The following is a 17,638-nucleotide window of genomic DNA, read 5'->3' on the forward strand; positions in this document are numbered from 1 at the left end:
CATTTTGTTCTACCTTGCTCCTTTTGCAGCAGTCTATTGATGCCTTATTGAGCTGTACAGTTCAACCCATTTTTCCTTATTTTCTTTTTTATATTATCTTGATTTTCGACTCATTTCTCAGTCTTAGCCATCGCTAAATTTCTGGCCATCCAAAAACAAAACACCCTACTTTGCCACCTTGAAGCAGAACGGCTTACCATTAAATTGCTGTCAGCGCTGAAAAACTGCCACTTGAAACAAGAAATCTCAAAATTGGCATTTAAATTCTCCCCTCCCCTCTCTTCCCCATTCTTACCATATCGTGCGACTTTCAAATTGTTTCTGGAGTTGTGCTATTGGCCAAAAATGTATCATTATTAGAGGCAGAAAATCAGACCCTCTGCTTTAGACTATTGTCACTGTTTTAATAAGTACAGGGCTCTAGGATTTCACATTTCTTTTTGCCAGCCTAAACCCCAAGCTAGCAATGAGCTCTTCACAGGTAGAAGATATCAAATCTTGCTGTGCTCACAGAGCCTCTTGAAGGATCAAAGCTACCAATAAAAGAATGTCCCCAGTGAGCATAAAAACAAACATGAAATGACAGAAAAAGCCACAAAACGTTACTGGATAAAAGGATTTTTCATCATTGCACCAATGAAGAAAGTTTAGTGTCAGGCAAGAATACAATAAGGGAATTGGGTTTGGACTGATCCAGCTCTCAGCCAAAGGCAGGATTTTCTACACATTTTCCTGCTCTTTTGAAAGAAATGGATTTATTACTGCACTATATGTTTTTGCTTGCAAATGAAAGCAGTGACTTAAAATAATTGGTACCATTTTGGCTTTTTAAGATAAATTTCCTCTTGTAAATAAAGTAACAAATTTGTGGTCATTTGTGTGTGTCAGCTCTCTAACTCATCCTTAGCCTGGCATTATTGTGTAACAGTTCTTCACATAATCCCATATCCATAGAAAGCAAAAACTGGAGAAATGAAGGCATCCAATTTGCACGTGTGAACTGCTCTGTGTCTGCTGAAAGTTTCAAAAGGCTTCAGGCAACTATTTAGCAAGTGGGAAGGTGGTGTGGGCTACTTAAGTGGATTTTCTTTTTTAAAAAATAGTGTTCTTAAGGCATTTTACAAATTGTTTTCCATATTATTATCATACTTCTTCAGTCTTTAGAGATATGGTGATCCAGATAACAGAATCACAAAATAATTTCATATGTCCTATGTGAATCTGCCGCTATTTGGGGGAAGGATTCCTTTCTTTTTAAAAACTTTAAATGTTATCTATCCCATGAATTGTTGTAAGTCACATTAGTGCCAACAGCTGCCAGTAATAACAAGTGTGATTTGTTGTACCTGCAAGAAAACCCCTGTGCAGGATTCCAACCACTCTATTCGATCTCCAGTTTTCACCCACTCCCAACCAGTCAGCATTTCATGGCAAATTATAGAATCATAGAATCTTAGGAGTTGGAATGTATACAAGGGTCATCTAGTCCAACCCCCTGCAATGCAGGAATCTCAGTTAAAGCATCTTTGATAGATGGAATGTTCAGTCCTTATTTGGATGGGTTTGGGCTCCCCTACCCTCATTTTTCATTAATGTTTTTTGTACTTTTCCATTTCCAAGGCTCCCCAAGCCTGCTGACACCTCCCTCTTCTGCATGGGTGTTGTTTTGGCTACAAATGCAATGGTACTCATAGCCTGAATATTGGGAATATAGGGTGACATTCTAGGTTAAACCCACCTACCTTATTGCATTGGTGGCTACTGTTTTTGGTGCCTGCTATGTTGCATTTGCAAGGATTGCAAACATCCACGGATGAGAGATCTGCATCTACATACCGATAAAAGAAATCTTTGCACAGCTCACAATTTCTTCCTGCATGAAGGAAAGGTTATGCATTATGGCTTCCAATTCATTAAAATTAGCTGTATAATTCAAAATTAAAGACTATTCCTTTGAGGGAATTCTATAATTTTCAGGACGTCCATTTTAATGCACCTTTCATCTCTACCTGCCAATTTAGTGATCCAGAGCATATGAAACAATGAACCTGTTACAAACTGTGTTTTACTCCATTAAACTTCCATCTGTTACATAACACAACACTCCTATAAAGCTATTCTGTATGAATATATATTCTATACTTAAAAAAGAGAAATTACTCTTAAACATCCAACTTTCCCTACCATCCTTAAGAAGGAAAGCCAAGAGTACTAAAGGGAGTGTCCCAAAACCACCACAAACATAGCATGCAGAATTAGAAATTCAGCAAGTATGTTCTATTTTAATACATTTTAGAGTGAAGCAAATTAACAAACTAAATGACTTAGCAGACATGAGTTGTGCAGAGGCAGAGTTCTGCTAAACTTCTTTATTCAAAATATTTGGGCTTTGCTTCGACTTGAGACAAACCACAAGACATTTTGCCAGCCAACCATATGCATTGGCTAATGCATCCAATAGGGAACTTGTTTCCAGTGCTTGATGGACCTGAAAGACTGTAGATTCTGTTGGCACACCGGGCACTATGTTGTACAGTTGTTTCCCTGGCTAAAACAACAGGCTCAATGTGACGGCAAAATAGTTTCTGAGGTACATTGGCTCTTACGTAAGCACAAGATCTTGAAACATTTGATAATGATAAGGGATGCTAGGTGCCTAGCCGGAGTTATATGAAGTTTTATGATGGCTGACTAATGGTTGTTTTAAATTGTTTATAAATGGTTATATTATTTTATGTTGTTAGCTGCGCAGAGCTCCCTTTTAGGAGGAAGTGTAGGACAATAAAAGGTCAATAAATAAAGATATTGCACCACTCCATCAGCTGCTCCTGTTCCTGTTTATTCATGACCTGATGGGCAAGAGCTCTCTGGGTTTTCAGGCAGGAGTTTTTTCCAGGCCTACCTACTGGGGATTGAACCCAGGACTTTTGATAAGCATCACACGTGTTCTACCTGTGAGCTACCACTCTTCCCTGCTGCATTGCATTACATGTAAAGTGTGCTAATGTGGTGGGAAGATCACAGGCATCAGGGGAATCATGCACCCAGCCTGATACACACATTGGCTTGTATTAAACATACTGCTAAGGCTAAGGTTTCATCAGCACAAGGATGTTCCTTGAGCAACATCAACTTTCCTCTACCCTGATGCCCTCTAAATCTGTTCTGGAGGTTCCCGCAACCCTCCATGTAGATTTGGGGATGGCACACCCCCATTGTGCTAGCAGGAATCCTCACAAGGGCTTCTGCTAGTGCAACTGGTGAGCTGAATATCCCCCACTGTGTTGTTTATGTGGGGTGTGATCATATCCCCTTTTCCAACCATGTGAACCAAACAGCCTTGGAACTTTATTTTATATAAAGTTTACTTGATTCTATAATACATGCAGATAGTGCAAACCAATCTCATTTTCCTGGTCTGATATGTAGCATGGAAATTTCTTTACAATTCAACCTCAGATGTAATGATGCTTTGGAATGACTGCAAGAGCCAACCACCATGGATATATTCTGTTCTGTTAATTACCTGTAGTGTTATGTTGACAGTTATCACAGACTCCGCCACCTCCTCTATAGTGTTCATTAGGAAAAGAATCCATTGTCCTGTTGTAGTGACAGCTTATTGCATGGCCGTAACATTGACAAGGCTTGCAATTATAAGCATGAACTTGATCTCCAGGATGAAAAGGCTTGTCATTGTACAGTGGCCAACAGTGATCGCACTGGAACAAATGGAGAATAATAAAGAGATTATGGTTCAAAATGTCTACATAGGTACACGTGTATATACCGTCACTGTGTGTTCTGTGTTGTGTGCTGCAATTTTTAAAAAGATACAACAGAGGAGAAGACATGCACAATATGCCACTCAAGGCACTCCTACAAAATTTACAGTGCAACCCTAAGTATGTGTACTCACAGGGCCGTCTTACTCAAGGCACTAGGGGTGCGGGACACCCGGGCACTGGGCTCCCAGGGGTGCCAGGCCAAGAGTCCAGGGCCTGAGGGTTGCGTCCGGGGAAGAGCCCGCCCTTTGGTCGGAGAGCCGCAGCAGGCTCTTCTGCTGCGGGCGGCTCTGTACCACAAGTTCAGGGGCAACCAAGCCAGTGAGATGCTGAGGCAGCCGGCCCGCTCTGCCCTCCTACATGCCTGGGACTGGGCAACCTGGAGGGGGGGTGCCAGGCAGACCTTTGCAGCTTGGTGCCGCATATGCTTAAGACAGCCCTGTATACTCAGAAGTAAAACCCACTGAATTTAATGGTACTCACTCCCAAGAAAAATGATCTATCAACTTTAGCATTTAGCTCTGATCCAGAGGACAACATATGAAGCTTTGCATGGAAATTCCTGACTCCTGAGTGCTTCTCATATCAACTGATGGTCAGGTCAACATCACTGCTCAGGGATTGGATTTTTGGAACCATACACTCGCTTTGTTCCACAATGTCATAGGTGGAAGCACTAACCAATCTGAACCTGTGGATCATATATGAAGCAGGAACCTCCAAGTCGGATGTAGATTCTTTTTCTGATATGGCACTTTTTGTGCTTTCAGATGACATAGTCCATACAAAGAAACTTATTCCTACATGCAGACCATGCTTGCTGCATCATGGTTTTTTCAGAATTGCATGCCTTTTGCCTTAATTTAGAGTTGACATTCTCTACCCTCCACATACTGTATTTTTCCGTGTATAAGATGCCCCCATGCATAAGACAACCCCTATATTTTTTAAACCCCAAATTTAGAAAATACACTATGCGCTATCCATGTATAAGATGACCTCTTATTTTAAACTTCAAAAATTTGGGGGGAAATACAGTCTTATACACAGAAAAATACAGTAAATCATTCACAGGAGCCTGCAAGCCTGCAAGTAAATTTGCAGTCAATGAAGAACTAAAAATTATATGAATGTTGGGTGGAATTCAATTTTGCGCAACATTGGGAAGAGCGAGGGGAAAGCCCATTTGCACAAATGGAAGCCTTTGCTTCCCACCCCCAGTGCCTCCATGTGGAGCCTATACACACAGCTGTTGCGATTTGTGCAACTCCATAAGAATGCTTGAGGAATTCAATCTTTGCAAATTCTGGTACAAACTGACCTGGATCCACACCTCCTGAACTAATGCGTAGATCATATTGCTGCCTGAAACACAAGAGTGCATGGGAGTTGCCCAAGGAAAGTTCTAGATGCATTATGCATGTTTAGCCTAATCTCTGATTGCATTGTATGAGATTGGAGGCCACAATGCTGCTAAAGTCAGCTGACAGAATCCAGAAAGAAGCTGCAACTGATTACAAAAACCAGCACTTCCCTTTGGTATTCACTCTTGAAAACAGAGTATTTTAGAGCTAGTTATCTGATCAAACTTCCTTAAGAAATGTCTGTATTAAGCTGGGTTTCCAAGTGATGCCCACTGCAGTCTTGGATGGCCACTACAACAAGGTCCTGTACACAGACAGACATTGTATTTGTAGTCTACCTCAGGTAGAAGACATCACTCATCTCTTGGCCTGCCCTTATAGAGAGACCCATGAGATCACGTTCTGAAACCTTTGTTTCACACAAGCAAGCAGGTATACTACGCAGCAATGATCTGTTTTCTTTTGAGTGACAACAATAGCTTTATAACACACAAAGTGGCTCTCTATACACTGGCTGCTAATAGTAATAATAATCAGGAAAAATGAGTTGGATAAAACCAGTATAAATTGCTGTGGTGATTCAGATGTTTAATTTGAAATCAAGCTGAATTTGTGTTTGCTGGTTTCTCTGGCAACCTCTCTTACATCATGGATGTTGCCTCATATTATGGATGTATGATTTGTATTGTTTTATTGGTACTTATGTTAACTGATTGATTGACACTAAAATATTTCACACTAGTTGTTTAGATTTCTTTTATAAACAAAAGCTTCATCTGCAAAGTATATCACTATTAGTATAACACTCTAGTTGGAGTTTAGATACTGGGAAACTTATAATTATAAATTGATAATAATATTAATATTATTAACAGTAAAATAAATTTCCAATTTGAATCTACAGAACAACTGTTAATATTAAGACTATAGAAATATTTATCTATTAGAAGTCCCTGTGGTTATATTAGAGGTCACATTCACTAACTTTTGGTGCTTTGCTAAAACCAGACAAGTGGGAAGAGTATAATGCCTTGTAATGATCCTTCCATCATTCAGAAAGGGAGGCTAAATTATTCAAATAAATTGTCCTCTACAAATTATTCATTGAGCTTTGCTATTCTTAAACCATGTCTTCCTGTACTTTCCAGCTTCAGCTTCAAGGCAAGACAAAGCTTGGACTAGACAACCCTTGATCCTTGAACCAGAGCTTGAGATTTTTGTTGTTCATAGAATCAGCACTAATGTGCATAACCAAAGTCTCTCCCCCACCCCCAGTGGTGACTTTTATGAGGTGAGGACAGTGTCAACAAAGCTATGAATTAGAAGTCTTCAGATAGTCCGGGAACTGTCATTAGCAACTGGCCTCCTTCAGATTTTAAACTCCATTATAAACAAATATCTTCTTGAGGCCCTGTATTTTCAGAAAAAATGATGTGTGACCATCAGTACAGAACCTTCTCAATAATGTGCCATGGTTTCATGAAGACCCTCAGCAGAGAGACCACCAAGCCACCTTGCTGCTTCAGTTTAGATGTCTTGTGAAAACATTTATATTTGTTTGCATAGCGTTTTGAAATACTGATTGGATTAGTTCCTGTTGTTGCCATTGTTATATTTAGATTTTTAGATTTTTAAATTGCTTCCTCCAGCATGGAGGCAGTAACTATGTGAAGAGTAACACCCTTAGAGCACAACTGTTCCCTCTCTTCTTCATCAGGAACCCATTTTAAATAAGCTAGAGGGATCTCTACATTGAGCCACTGAACCAGAGTCAGTTCAGCAACACAGAAAGCTACCAAATCCTCTTGGTCACCGTACTTCTTACTAACCTAAATAGGAGCCTGTTTAATTTGCTGTCACTATTCCAGCTTGCTCTTTTTTGAGATAACTCTGACAACTTCAATTTTAATTGGCTATTTGAAACTAAAATCTCATATGGATTTTCATCAGCTCAGCAAAATAAATTGTATTCCTGTGGGATAACAACCAAGTTTTTTTGATAATACAATGGCTCCTTCACAATTCTGTGTATTACCAGGTTGTCTAGGCATCTGTCTTAGGATATTCGAGACAGCACCTTGCTATTTCAACAAATACTTTCCACAAATTATTTTAGAAATCTAAGATCTATGGCCTGTGAAATTAAATCTGTTTGCCAAGGATGAGTTCATGGACAAACCCATCACTACCACAGGCATCTTGAGAAAGTTATTCAGAATTTTCCAGCTTGTAAAATTTCCAGCTTCATCCAGATAGCTTTCCCACCCACCCCGTTGCTGTGTGTCAAAACTAGTCAGGGGAATCAATTTGAGGATATTTCATTTTCATTCATGCAGAATATATATGCTTCTTCTGATGTTCTGGTTAAGGTTGTTGTGAATGAAGGCAAAATTAAGTGGAATTTCATTTTAAAATCCATAGTAACCTGTCCCGAGGTACGCTATAAATTTAAAGGGGGGGAAATCAAGTTAGGGTGAAATATTCTCACAGTTTGCTGCATAAATATTAAACTGGTGTTAAGTTAGTCTTTGAAGATGTTAGATGGATTTTGCTGTTACTGTTTTTTAAAGCTAGTTTTCAGCAGTTCTATATCATAGGTGAAAGTGAATTTGAAGAAAACAAGCTTATGAAAGTGTCTAACCTATCATTCTCTCTACCAAGTGTATATCTCATCTCTCTCTCTCTCTTAAACCTACATCATCTGTCCCAAGACTATAGAAAAGAGATAAAGCAAGCACTGAAAGGTGCTATCATGTGTGTGTGTGTGTGTGTGTGTGTGTGTGTGTAATATTAAAATGAAGCAGATTGCCACTTTTTTCCCCCATCAAACTTATTTTTATTTACTTATAAAAGTACTGTATTAACATATTGGTGCATGTGAAAAAAGTGCAAGTTGTTATGCAATATGTTCCATAGGGTGGAGGTCAGTCATAAGAGCCAGAAACCCATATAGTCTAGCATCCTGTTCCCACAAGTAGTCCATAAGTAGAACCTGTGCACAACACTCTCCACTTGTGAATCACAGCAACAGGTCTTCCCTGGTTCTTTTAGCAGTTCTGCAGCGTCTTATTCTTTCCACCCAGCCACCCATCCCAATACCTGAAGGTCAGTGGGACTGAGTAGGTACAGTGGCGTAGTGTGGGTTGTCAGCACCCGGGGCAAGGCAAGTAATTTGCGCCCCCTAACCCGTGGATTTGCGCCCCCTAACCCTAACCCCGAGATGTTGCGGCCGGCCCCCCCTGCACCCCCCACGCTACGCCACTGAGTAGGTAACAGCAGAGGAAAAATGGGACTTTTACTGCATGCTGTGACTGGAAGAAATGCACTTCGGCTGCAGCACAGGAAGCACCACTACTGTAGAGGATGCAAAAACACTGAAAGGGAAGGAAAATGACCAAGAGAATCAAAGGGTATATGGATCAGCAGCAGCTACTGCAGCTGACTGGCTTGGAAGACATGGCAAGGTTTTCTTATATAAATGTTTGCATCTGGGTCACATACACTTGCTGCTGCTTCCAGTTTGCTTTCAAATTCTGGCAAGTATCTCCAGCAATAGTGGTAACTTCACTGAAAGATGCAGTGTCCCTTGCTTTGCAAGTATAGATGATATAAGTGTGTCCTCATTTTTGGCTGTGTACACAATTACCATTCACTCTTGCTCTCACTGCTGGTGTTTCACACTGTGTACACTTGAGAAATTCTGATTTGTGATGTGTTTCAATTCAAACCAGCTTCCACCTGATTTGAAAACTTAACCCACATTCACGTTGAATTTGCTGGTGTGTACATTAGCGCATGCACAGCTTGGCATGTTGCAGGTGTAGGGAAACCAAAGAGATTGTGCACATCAGATGAAAACATCCCTGGTGTCTGGAGCAACATGTAAATATGACTTGAAATGCAGCGGGGGTGGGGGTGGGGTGGATGACCTCATTGCATAGTCTTCATCTGTAAAATGTTAGAGGTGCCATCATGGAGACTGTAATAATGGTCCCATCAATGCTGGCAAAAATGGTTGTTTAAAGATAAAAATCCCCAGCCTCTCCACAGTGAAATGGCGGGGAGCACATATAGCCACTTGCTGAAACAGAAATTGTGTCACTTGAAGCAATTTCATAAAACTGATCTTATGTAATAAAGAAAATATGTACAGTGGTACCTTGGTTGTTGAACTTAATCCATCCCGGGAGTCCGTTCGACTCCTGGAACCGTTCAAAAACCAAGGTGTGGCTTCCGATTGGCTGCAGGAGCTTCCTGCACACAATCAGAAGCCGCGGAAGCTGCATCAGGCGTTCAGCTTCCAAAAAATGTTCACAAACCACAACATTCACTTCCGGGTTTGCGGCATTCGGAGGCCAATTTGTTCAGGAGCCAAGCCATTTGACAACCAAGGTACCACTGTACCACATTAGATGGGGGGCAGAGAGAGACAGAGAGATTTCTTCTCATACCCAAAGAAAATGATGGAGGATCCTACAGCTATCCTCCTATAATACAATAAAATCATTCTATAATACTAATGGCAGTAAGGTATATATTACCCTTTTCTACTCCATTTGATGCTTTTAATGAAAAGGGCCGCTTTACTAGATCAGGGTATAAGATCCTTATGAGAAGTTCAAGGATATCATGATGTGATCAGTCTCCTTATATTCCTCTCTATGGCATCGATTCTTTCGGAATGCCGGTTGGAAGAAAATCATAAAGCTACTAAGGTTATTCATATTACCCAATTAGGCAATATGGAAGTATGTGTTCTAAATGAAATAAAACAAAAAATGTGCATAATAAATGTTGAATAATTCATTTCCATCACTCTTTAGGGCATAAAAACTATATATAGTGCTTTTCTTTTTATTTTATTAATGTCAAATAGTAAATTTCTTCATTTAAAAATGATGGGTGTGACAGCTGTTTCCTTGAGCAGTAAACAGAACATAATGACACTACTGGATCAGACCAGTGGTTTAGCCGGCCAGACATTGGGTTGTTGGCTTTTTTGGGGGGGGGGGATTGTTTATAAATGAAATGCCCCACCTATTTTTTTTTTAAGGTGGCTTACAAGCTACAAATCAAAAACAATAAAAAAATTAAGATGCTTAGTTGTCTCCAACTAAGTTGTACTCAGATTAGACGCACTAAAATGAAAAGATGCATGTTAGTGATTCTGTCTTCCAACTGATCTACTCCAAGCATGACTAACTTTGGATACAAACCTCTCTCTCTAAGTCACCATAGGTAAACCAGCAAAACAACAACAGTCATAGAACACCTGAAGTAACCTTTTTTTACAAGTCACTTATAAAAAAAGCAGGGATGGAGCCTAACACACCTCACTTGGTAAGGCATTCCACAACATAGGCAACATGCCAGAAGAAGAATCAAGGGAATGATGGTAACAGCACTTCCTTACCACTTGCCCCCAACAACTGCTAGTGACAGTCAGAGAATGGCTGAGTCTGGAGGCTCCATCTCATTATCATGGCTGTTACTAGCCCAGTTCTCCAATAAGTTATCTAATCTACCTTTCAATGCTGTATCTTCACCAAGGCAGTTTATGCTACTAGGAAATGTTCAATGTTGTCAATAATAAACATTAGAACATATCATCAAATTGTAATAAAACAGCAAATTCAACAATAGGAAATATTCTGTAAGAAGTAGATGGTCTTCAACTAAGTTTAACTCTCAGAGCAGACCTATTAAACTGGGTTAAACATGGAAACCTTGCCATGCTAGATATTTGGTAGGGTGTATGGGGTGTTAGGGAAGGGGTATCACCTCTGGTGGGGGACACGTTGTGTTCCTTATAGGGTAGTTTGTCTACCTTCGGTTCCTACCCTGCACTCAGCTCTAACCTGTGGTTTTTAGAAGCTGTAGGCATGTGACAGCAGCCACAACCTGGGAATGGCTTCAACTGGCCAGCTAAACCAGGTGAGGGTAGCAGATGGGTCTTAAACCCTCAGTGAGTTGGGGACTTACCCTGTATGCAAAGACAGGCTCCAGATGACTGGGTGGACAAGACCAATAGTGGGTCCAATGGTCAAGAAGGCAGTTTCTGCATGTGCTGTAGAGGGAAGTGAGAGGCAGATGGGGCTCATCAATCTGGGAAGGCAGCCCATCTAAGAGAAGGAAAACTCTCTCTCTAAACCTCCGCTGCCTTGTGGGATATCTTCGGTAGAAGAAAAGGCTAAGGAGTAAGTCCCAAGGAACAAGCTGTACCTGCTGCCTTGTGGGACATCTTCAGGAGAAGAAAATGCCAAGGAGTAAACCCTATACAAATCCAGAGTGGAGTCCCTAATATGGTTGGATGATGACTGGTAAACCTCCTTCCAGCAACTCCTGCAGCCAAGCTTGTGCCAAATGTATTGCTCTGCTTTCCTTTGAATCACACAGTGAGGCCAAGAAGAGTCTTGTCATCTGGGCAGTCCAGGATCTCCATACATACTGCCCAGGCTTGCACCCCAGAGAGGTCACTTCACCCCCAGAGGCAAACTCCACTGTCTCTTGAGACAGACGGATGCCAGCAGGATATTTGGTTGTATGTTATTCTCCAGAAAACGTAGCCTGATCTATTATTATTTATCCCCGCAGCAGTGGAAAGATGACAGAAGAACAAAGATGCAGGGACTCTAAAGGGTTTATTTAAACAATGTACCCTAAGCATTTTGATTGTATTTAATCACTGAGACAAATCTGTCAGTTTTCAAACTTTGGAAGGAACCTCTCTTAGATGTTTGAATGCTGTTCAGGGGCAACAATGTAGAAGTAGTGTAAGATTGCAAAATGTTAAGCTAACTAGCACCAAGCACCACCAAAAGTGCAGTAAGAAAACTGACTAAAATATCACCCAATATTTGAAGTTGAGTGAAATACATTTTGTTTTAATTCTTTGTTAGAAGAAACTGACAGTACGGTATACATGAAAATATACAATTTACCATACTTGACTATTAAAGAAGGATACTTCAGTGCAATCCTATAAAGTACATGTCTAGTCAGAAATAAGTTGCATTAAATTTCAATAGGGCTTACTACCAGATAAATGGACACAGGATTGCAGCCTTGATAAGTATAATTAAGAGTCATAGAGTGTGCAAACTAATTAAAAGCGGGAAACCTACTGAAACAACACAAACATTGACCCACCAAAAATTCTGATAGGGCATTTGCACCATTCATTTAGTTTGTTTTCACATGGTATCACAGGTCCTGCCAGAGTGCTTGGCGAATTCCAGATCCTATCAAATATTTATAATTAATCCCCACAAAGTACCATTTCACAATACTCATTCTAATTAAAAGGACAGTGTCAGCTTGTATTTTTAAAAGACTTACTTCATTTTTGTGATAGACCATCATTTCGACTGCAGAGGCTCAACTTTTAAAATAAGTTGGTGAATCAAACTGATTTTTAGCAAATGCTTTTAATCAGTCTTTTGACCACAAATACAAAACATGCTGAAGCCAACATCTTGTGATATTCCCCCCCCCCCAACCTTTCTGCCTGTACACCTGCAGGCTTTTCACTCCTTTTTCAGAAACTTTGGTCTAATTATGCTGTTAAATGCCCTCTTACAAATCCACTGGAACAGTGTGAGCTTCATATTTGTTCAGGTTGCTAAAAGCAAGCCGCAATGTGTGATAAAGTCTAAAAATGAGAGATGGCTATGTTGTTTATCAAGCTTAAAAGGGGATGTTTCCATGCTACAAAAGAGTTTTCACTATAAAGTAAGGAGGAGGATGAAATGGAGGCTTTGTACATGAGGAGCAATGCCTTGACTTGGGCCTGGTGCAGTATCTTATGGATGGTGGCCTATGACCCCAGTGTACTTTCCTGCTTAATATATGGGCAGCTGCATTCTGCACCAGCTGCAGTTTCTTTTCTATCTCCAAGGGTGGCCCCATGTAGAACACATTACAGTAGTTAAACTATGGGTTTATCAGAGCATGGGTTACTGATGCCAGGCTGTGCTGGTCTGGGGATGGCTGTAGCAAGTGAACCAGCTAGAGCTTAGCTTACCCACTACTGACCACTTAGACAACCTGGACATCTAGTGACAGCTTAAAATCATGAACAATACTACGTAAGTTTTATATACAGGAGTGGGTAATACAGAAGGTCCTGACACATAGTATCTGGTATACTTGTCCACGTGGTTCTGCCATTACAGAATCAATCATGATTGCTCCTCGCTAGCTTACTTTACACTGTAAGGTCCTTGGGGCAGGTGCCTGCTTACTTGTTTGTGGTTTGCTTTTCTTGCAAACAGGCAAGCAGTTTGATGGTGTTATGCTATTAATAATATAAACACAATATATTCTCTTTTTTGTTATTTCATTCTCCATATGCTTTCTCTTTTGATCGTTTACATTAGAAAATCCTATAAAACAAAACAAAAAGGGGGGAGGGGTAAGAGGAAGAAAACGCAAAGGGGAAAAACAGAAAGAAAGAAATCAAACAATATTTCTGTGTTTGCCATGGGCTTCGTTGAAGTGCTCTGACTGAAAGCAGCTTCAAAGGTTCCTGTGGCAGAGAGAGTAGGAACAAGGTTCTGCTGGGACACTACATCTGTGCCCTCAACCCTTTGCTTCTCTAATGTTTGGCAAAGTCAGTAAAAAATATTCCTTTTCATACCTTCCAATGTCAAGAACTGGAACATTATCAAGGTTTAACTTTGCCATCGCTTGCCAAATTGACTGCAATGTAATCCACAAAAGCCAGTGTTTATTGAGCATTATTTTAATGGCTAGCAGGACTTGGTGAAATTGAGGCATTTTTTTTTCCTTTTTGGAATATATCCAGCTCTTTATAGAAAAGAAAAAAGAAGAGGAACAGCAGCAACAGGACTTTGCTTCTGTCTCCAGTAGAAAACAACAAGTTTGTACTAAAACCCCTTCATATTTTATTTCAATTAAACAATATAAAAAGCATTGCAATGTGTTTTTGAGTAAGATGGTTTCTGGCTATGAAACCAATCTATTACACTTGCAGGTAAAAAGTTTCTTCCAAAGTAGAAAGTGAATCCAACAAGGGAAGGGGGTAAAAACAAAATATGAATGATGTTATGATTATTTTCTGCACTTTCCACTGTTGCTTTCCCCGTTCCTCCACGCTAAATACCAGAAAGTGGCATGTATTCCACTCAACCGAGCAAATCCATCCCTTCTGATACCCTACTGTTTTCTCTGACAATTTGGCAAGGCAGACAATGCCAAATGCACTGCAATACTGAACTCATTAAGGCGGGGCCAAACCCCTCCCCCTTTCCCCGCATGTCCTGAAAATTCCTCCCATGCAAGAGGCACTGGTTTTCTGGTGCTTCTGTGTGAGGGAGAAATTTAGGGTGGATGCTTACCTTGGTTAACTGATGAGGTGAACAATTGTGGGGTGTGTTGTTTTGTTTTGTTTTTTTTGTTGGGGGTGTGGTTGCTTGCTTTTATAACTTAAAATGAAAACCCTACATCCTGTGAGTTTCTCTACGTGCTACCAGGACTACATCGAGAATGGTGTGATACAATGTGATGTTGTCACTCCCAAGGCATCAAATGAGAATATAGAAAAATAGGAATATGATAACACAGGGTGCTGCCTTATATTGAGTTAAACCACTGGTCCATCTAGCTTAGTTTTGTGCACATTGGCTGGCAGGAGGTCAGCAGGGTTTCAAGCAAGGAACCTGACTCAGCTCTACCAGGAGATGGCAGGGATTGAGACTGGGATTTTGATTCACCACTGAGCTATGGCACTTCACATCCCACACAATGCAACATTATGTGGCATAGCTTCCAATCCAGTAGGTAGCTGCAGAGAGTCTCATGCCACTGTGAGCACAGGGCTTTTTCAGCAAGGCAAAAAACAACATTGAATTGGAAAACCTTCAGCCAACTCATGAGCTAAAGTAAGGTTACTACAAAACTGGTTTCCTATAGGACTGTTTACTACAAATTGCACAACTCGTGTCTATTTTTTTTATTTAGGATATTTGGAATATGAAATATATAGGTAGGCAAAGTGCAGTATTCTGTAAAAGTCTACTTTATTTTAAATGCATACACAAATCTGAAAACATTTTGCAACTTCCCCATACTGCTCCACTGGCAATTTAGAACATTATTTGCCCAAGCTTTTTGCCGATGGAAATCTGGGTTTAACCTTGTTGCTGTTTCTATGCTCTAGTGATTTTATTGTCGTCCTTATGTTTTAAGCTGTAGATAACTGATAATATTTTTTATCCCTCTATCGCATGTTGCTCTGAGTATTCTATCAGAGATTGTGATTTTATAATTTTCTGTTTCTTGGAACACTTTGGAAATGCATTCTTCACGGTGAAAACAAACTGCCTTGTCCTTCAATACTGCTGGCAGAACAAGGAGGACTGTAGCTCAATCATAGAGCTCAATTTGCATGCAGGAGATCTCAGGTTCAATCCCTGGTAGCACCACTGAAAAAAATCAGGCAGCAGGTGGTGTGAGAGATCTCTACATAAGACTCTGGTCAGCCACTGTCTGTCAGGAAAGACAATACTGGACTAGAGGGGAAATGGTCTAATCTGGTATAAGGCAGCTTTCTGTATCCTACTGCATACAGGCTGCATATACACTGCACACACACCCCAAGAATACTGGCAAAGTAGTACGTGAAGGATCCTGAGAATTGTAGCTCTGTGAAGGTTAAACCACAGTTCTCAGAATCCTTTGAGCAGGGCGAAGATGGTTTTAAATATGTGGTGAGCATGCAGCAATACAGTGGTACCTCGGATTACATATGCTTCAGGTTACATATTCCGCTAACCCAGAAATAGTATCTCGGTTTAAGAACTTTGTTTCAGGATGAGAAGAGAAATTGCGCAGCGGCAGCAGCAGGAGGCCCCATTAGCTAAAGTGGTGCTTCAGGTTAAGAACAGTTTCAGGTTAAGAACAGATCTCCAGAACGAATTAAGTACTTAACCTGAGGTACCACTGTATTCTTCTCTCTAGGATTGAAAAAGAAATGAGAGCAACAGCTGCTGGACCTAGCAGAAGTGAATTAAGTTACTGCAGGATGGAGTTGAATGCATTTTTGTATAAAAGTATAATGCAGTGGAAGGGAGTGGAAAGAGAAATCAGTTCTATAACTGGGTATTTCCTGGTGGAAATGAGATATCTGCATTAGGGTTGCCATATGTCTGGGAAAACCTGGACATGTCCTCTTTCAGGAGGCCATCATGCCCATCTGGGCGGATTTTTACATTTTAAAGGAAATGTCTGGGGTTATTGGGGGTTGGGCTCTGGCTCGGGCAGCTTGGGTTTGGGCTGATCTGCACTCTGCGGCCACTGCCAGATCAAGCCAGGGAAAGAGGCACACAGGCATGCCAGTGCCCCCCCCCCCACATATTCCTCTTTCCCCGGCTTGGGCTGGCAGCGGCTCAGGCTGCCCTCTTTTATGTTCTTCAATATATGGCAACTCTAATCTGCATACATATTTCACTTATATGTCTAATACTTTCTACAATCATATCTTTGCACCTCTTCCAGAGATACGAATATCTGAGGAAAAACCTGTCTGGCCTTCAAAGTCCATCTGCTTAATTTTGCATTGTCATCTTATTTTTTTAATGTTATGCAGATCCTGTATGCATTTGTGCATATTAAGTCTACTCACACAGTACATGGATTTTGTAGTAAATCATAAATAATAAAACTCATGCCAAAGCACTACTGCAAGTGCCAATAGTGGCCAGCAGGGCTTCACATGTGGGACTTCACTGCTCTTCCATGTTCTAAATGCAGTATATCACAGCTACTTAATGAGAGGGGGAGGGGCAAGGCAGTGTAGGTGCTGCAGTGAAGTCGTTCTGATGCTCCTGCCACTGTATCAATAGTGTATCCACACCATACCAAACTCCTGCTAGTTGCACCTTTTTCTTTTGGTTAGTGACAGCAACTTACATGTGGAAAATGGAAGAACAATGCAACCCAATGCAACCCACACAGTCCCACCAGTCACTACTGGCAAGTGCATTGAGGACATTCATACAACATTCACAGGTCCCTATAATATTAAAGATAATAACTGGCAAGTAGGATCCATGGAGGTCAACAGAAAATTTATGACAATTTCACCACACAATCACCTGTAACTGAACTACAGACTTTATCTTCATCTTGTCCAGAGCAGCCCAAAGTGACTTACAAGCTAATGCTTGTAGTGTAGTTCATGGGAAATACAGATACTGGTAGCACACTGGAAGCTGAAAGAGCTATGAGCAGTAGCCAACACTGAACCTTTATGGTGTAGAACTGGAGTCTCACTAGCCAGATCATACCATTAAAACATCAACGAATCCCTCATCATTCTTTCCTGTGTTTGGCAGGGTCGAGATTTGCTCCTCCAGCAAACAAAGTTATTTGTTTGTTTGTTTGTTTACAACAATAAAAAAGCATAACACCAGACAGTAAAATCATAACAAGTTAAAAACAAGTTAAAAGCACATTAAAAAAATTAAA

At 40.6% G+C, this 17,638-nt stretch overlaps 1 protein-coding gene across 5 annotated transcripts in view; it reads right to left on the reverse strand.

Annotated features, from left to right (window-relative positions):
- Positions 1-17,638, reverse strand: part of USH2A (usherin) — a 418,893-nt gene that overhangs the window by 354,938 nt on the left and 46,317 nt on the right. For all 5 annotated transcript variants that reach the window (XM_083433263.1, XM_083433262.1, XM_083433261.1 and 2 more), the window contains exons 10-11: positions 3,527-3,722; positions 1,743-1,873 (exon numbers count right to left, since the gene is read on the reverse strand). In XM_083433263.1, the coding sequence (XP_083289389.1) occupies positions 1,743-1,873; positions 3,527-3,722 (327 nt within the window). The remainder of the gene's footprint in view (positions 1-1,742; positions 1,874-3,526; positions 3,723-17,638) is intronic.

The sequence above is a fragment of the Podarcis tiliguerta genome (assembly GCF_965153285.1).
Source record: "Podarcis tiliguerta genome assembly, chromosome: 3".
Lineage (NCBI taxonomy): Eukaryota > Metazoa > Chordata > Lepidosauria > Squamata > Lacertidae > Podarcis > Podarcis tiliguerta.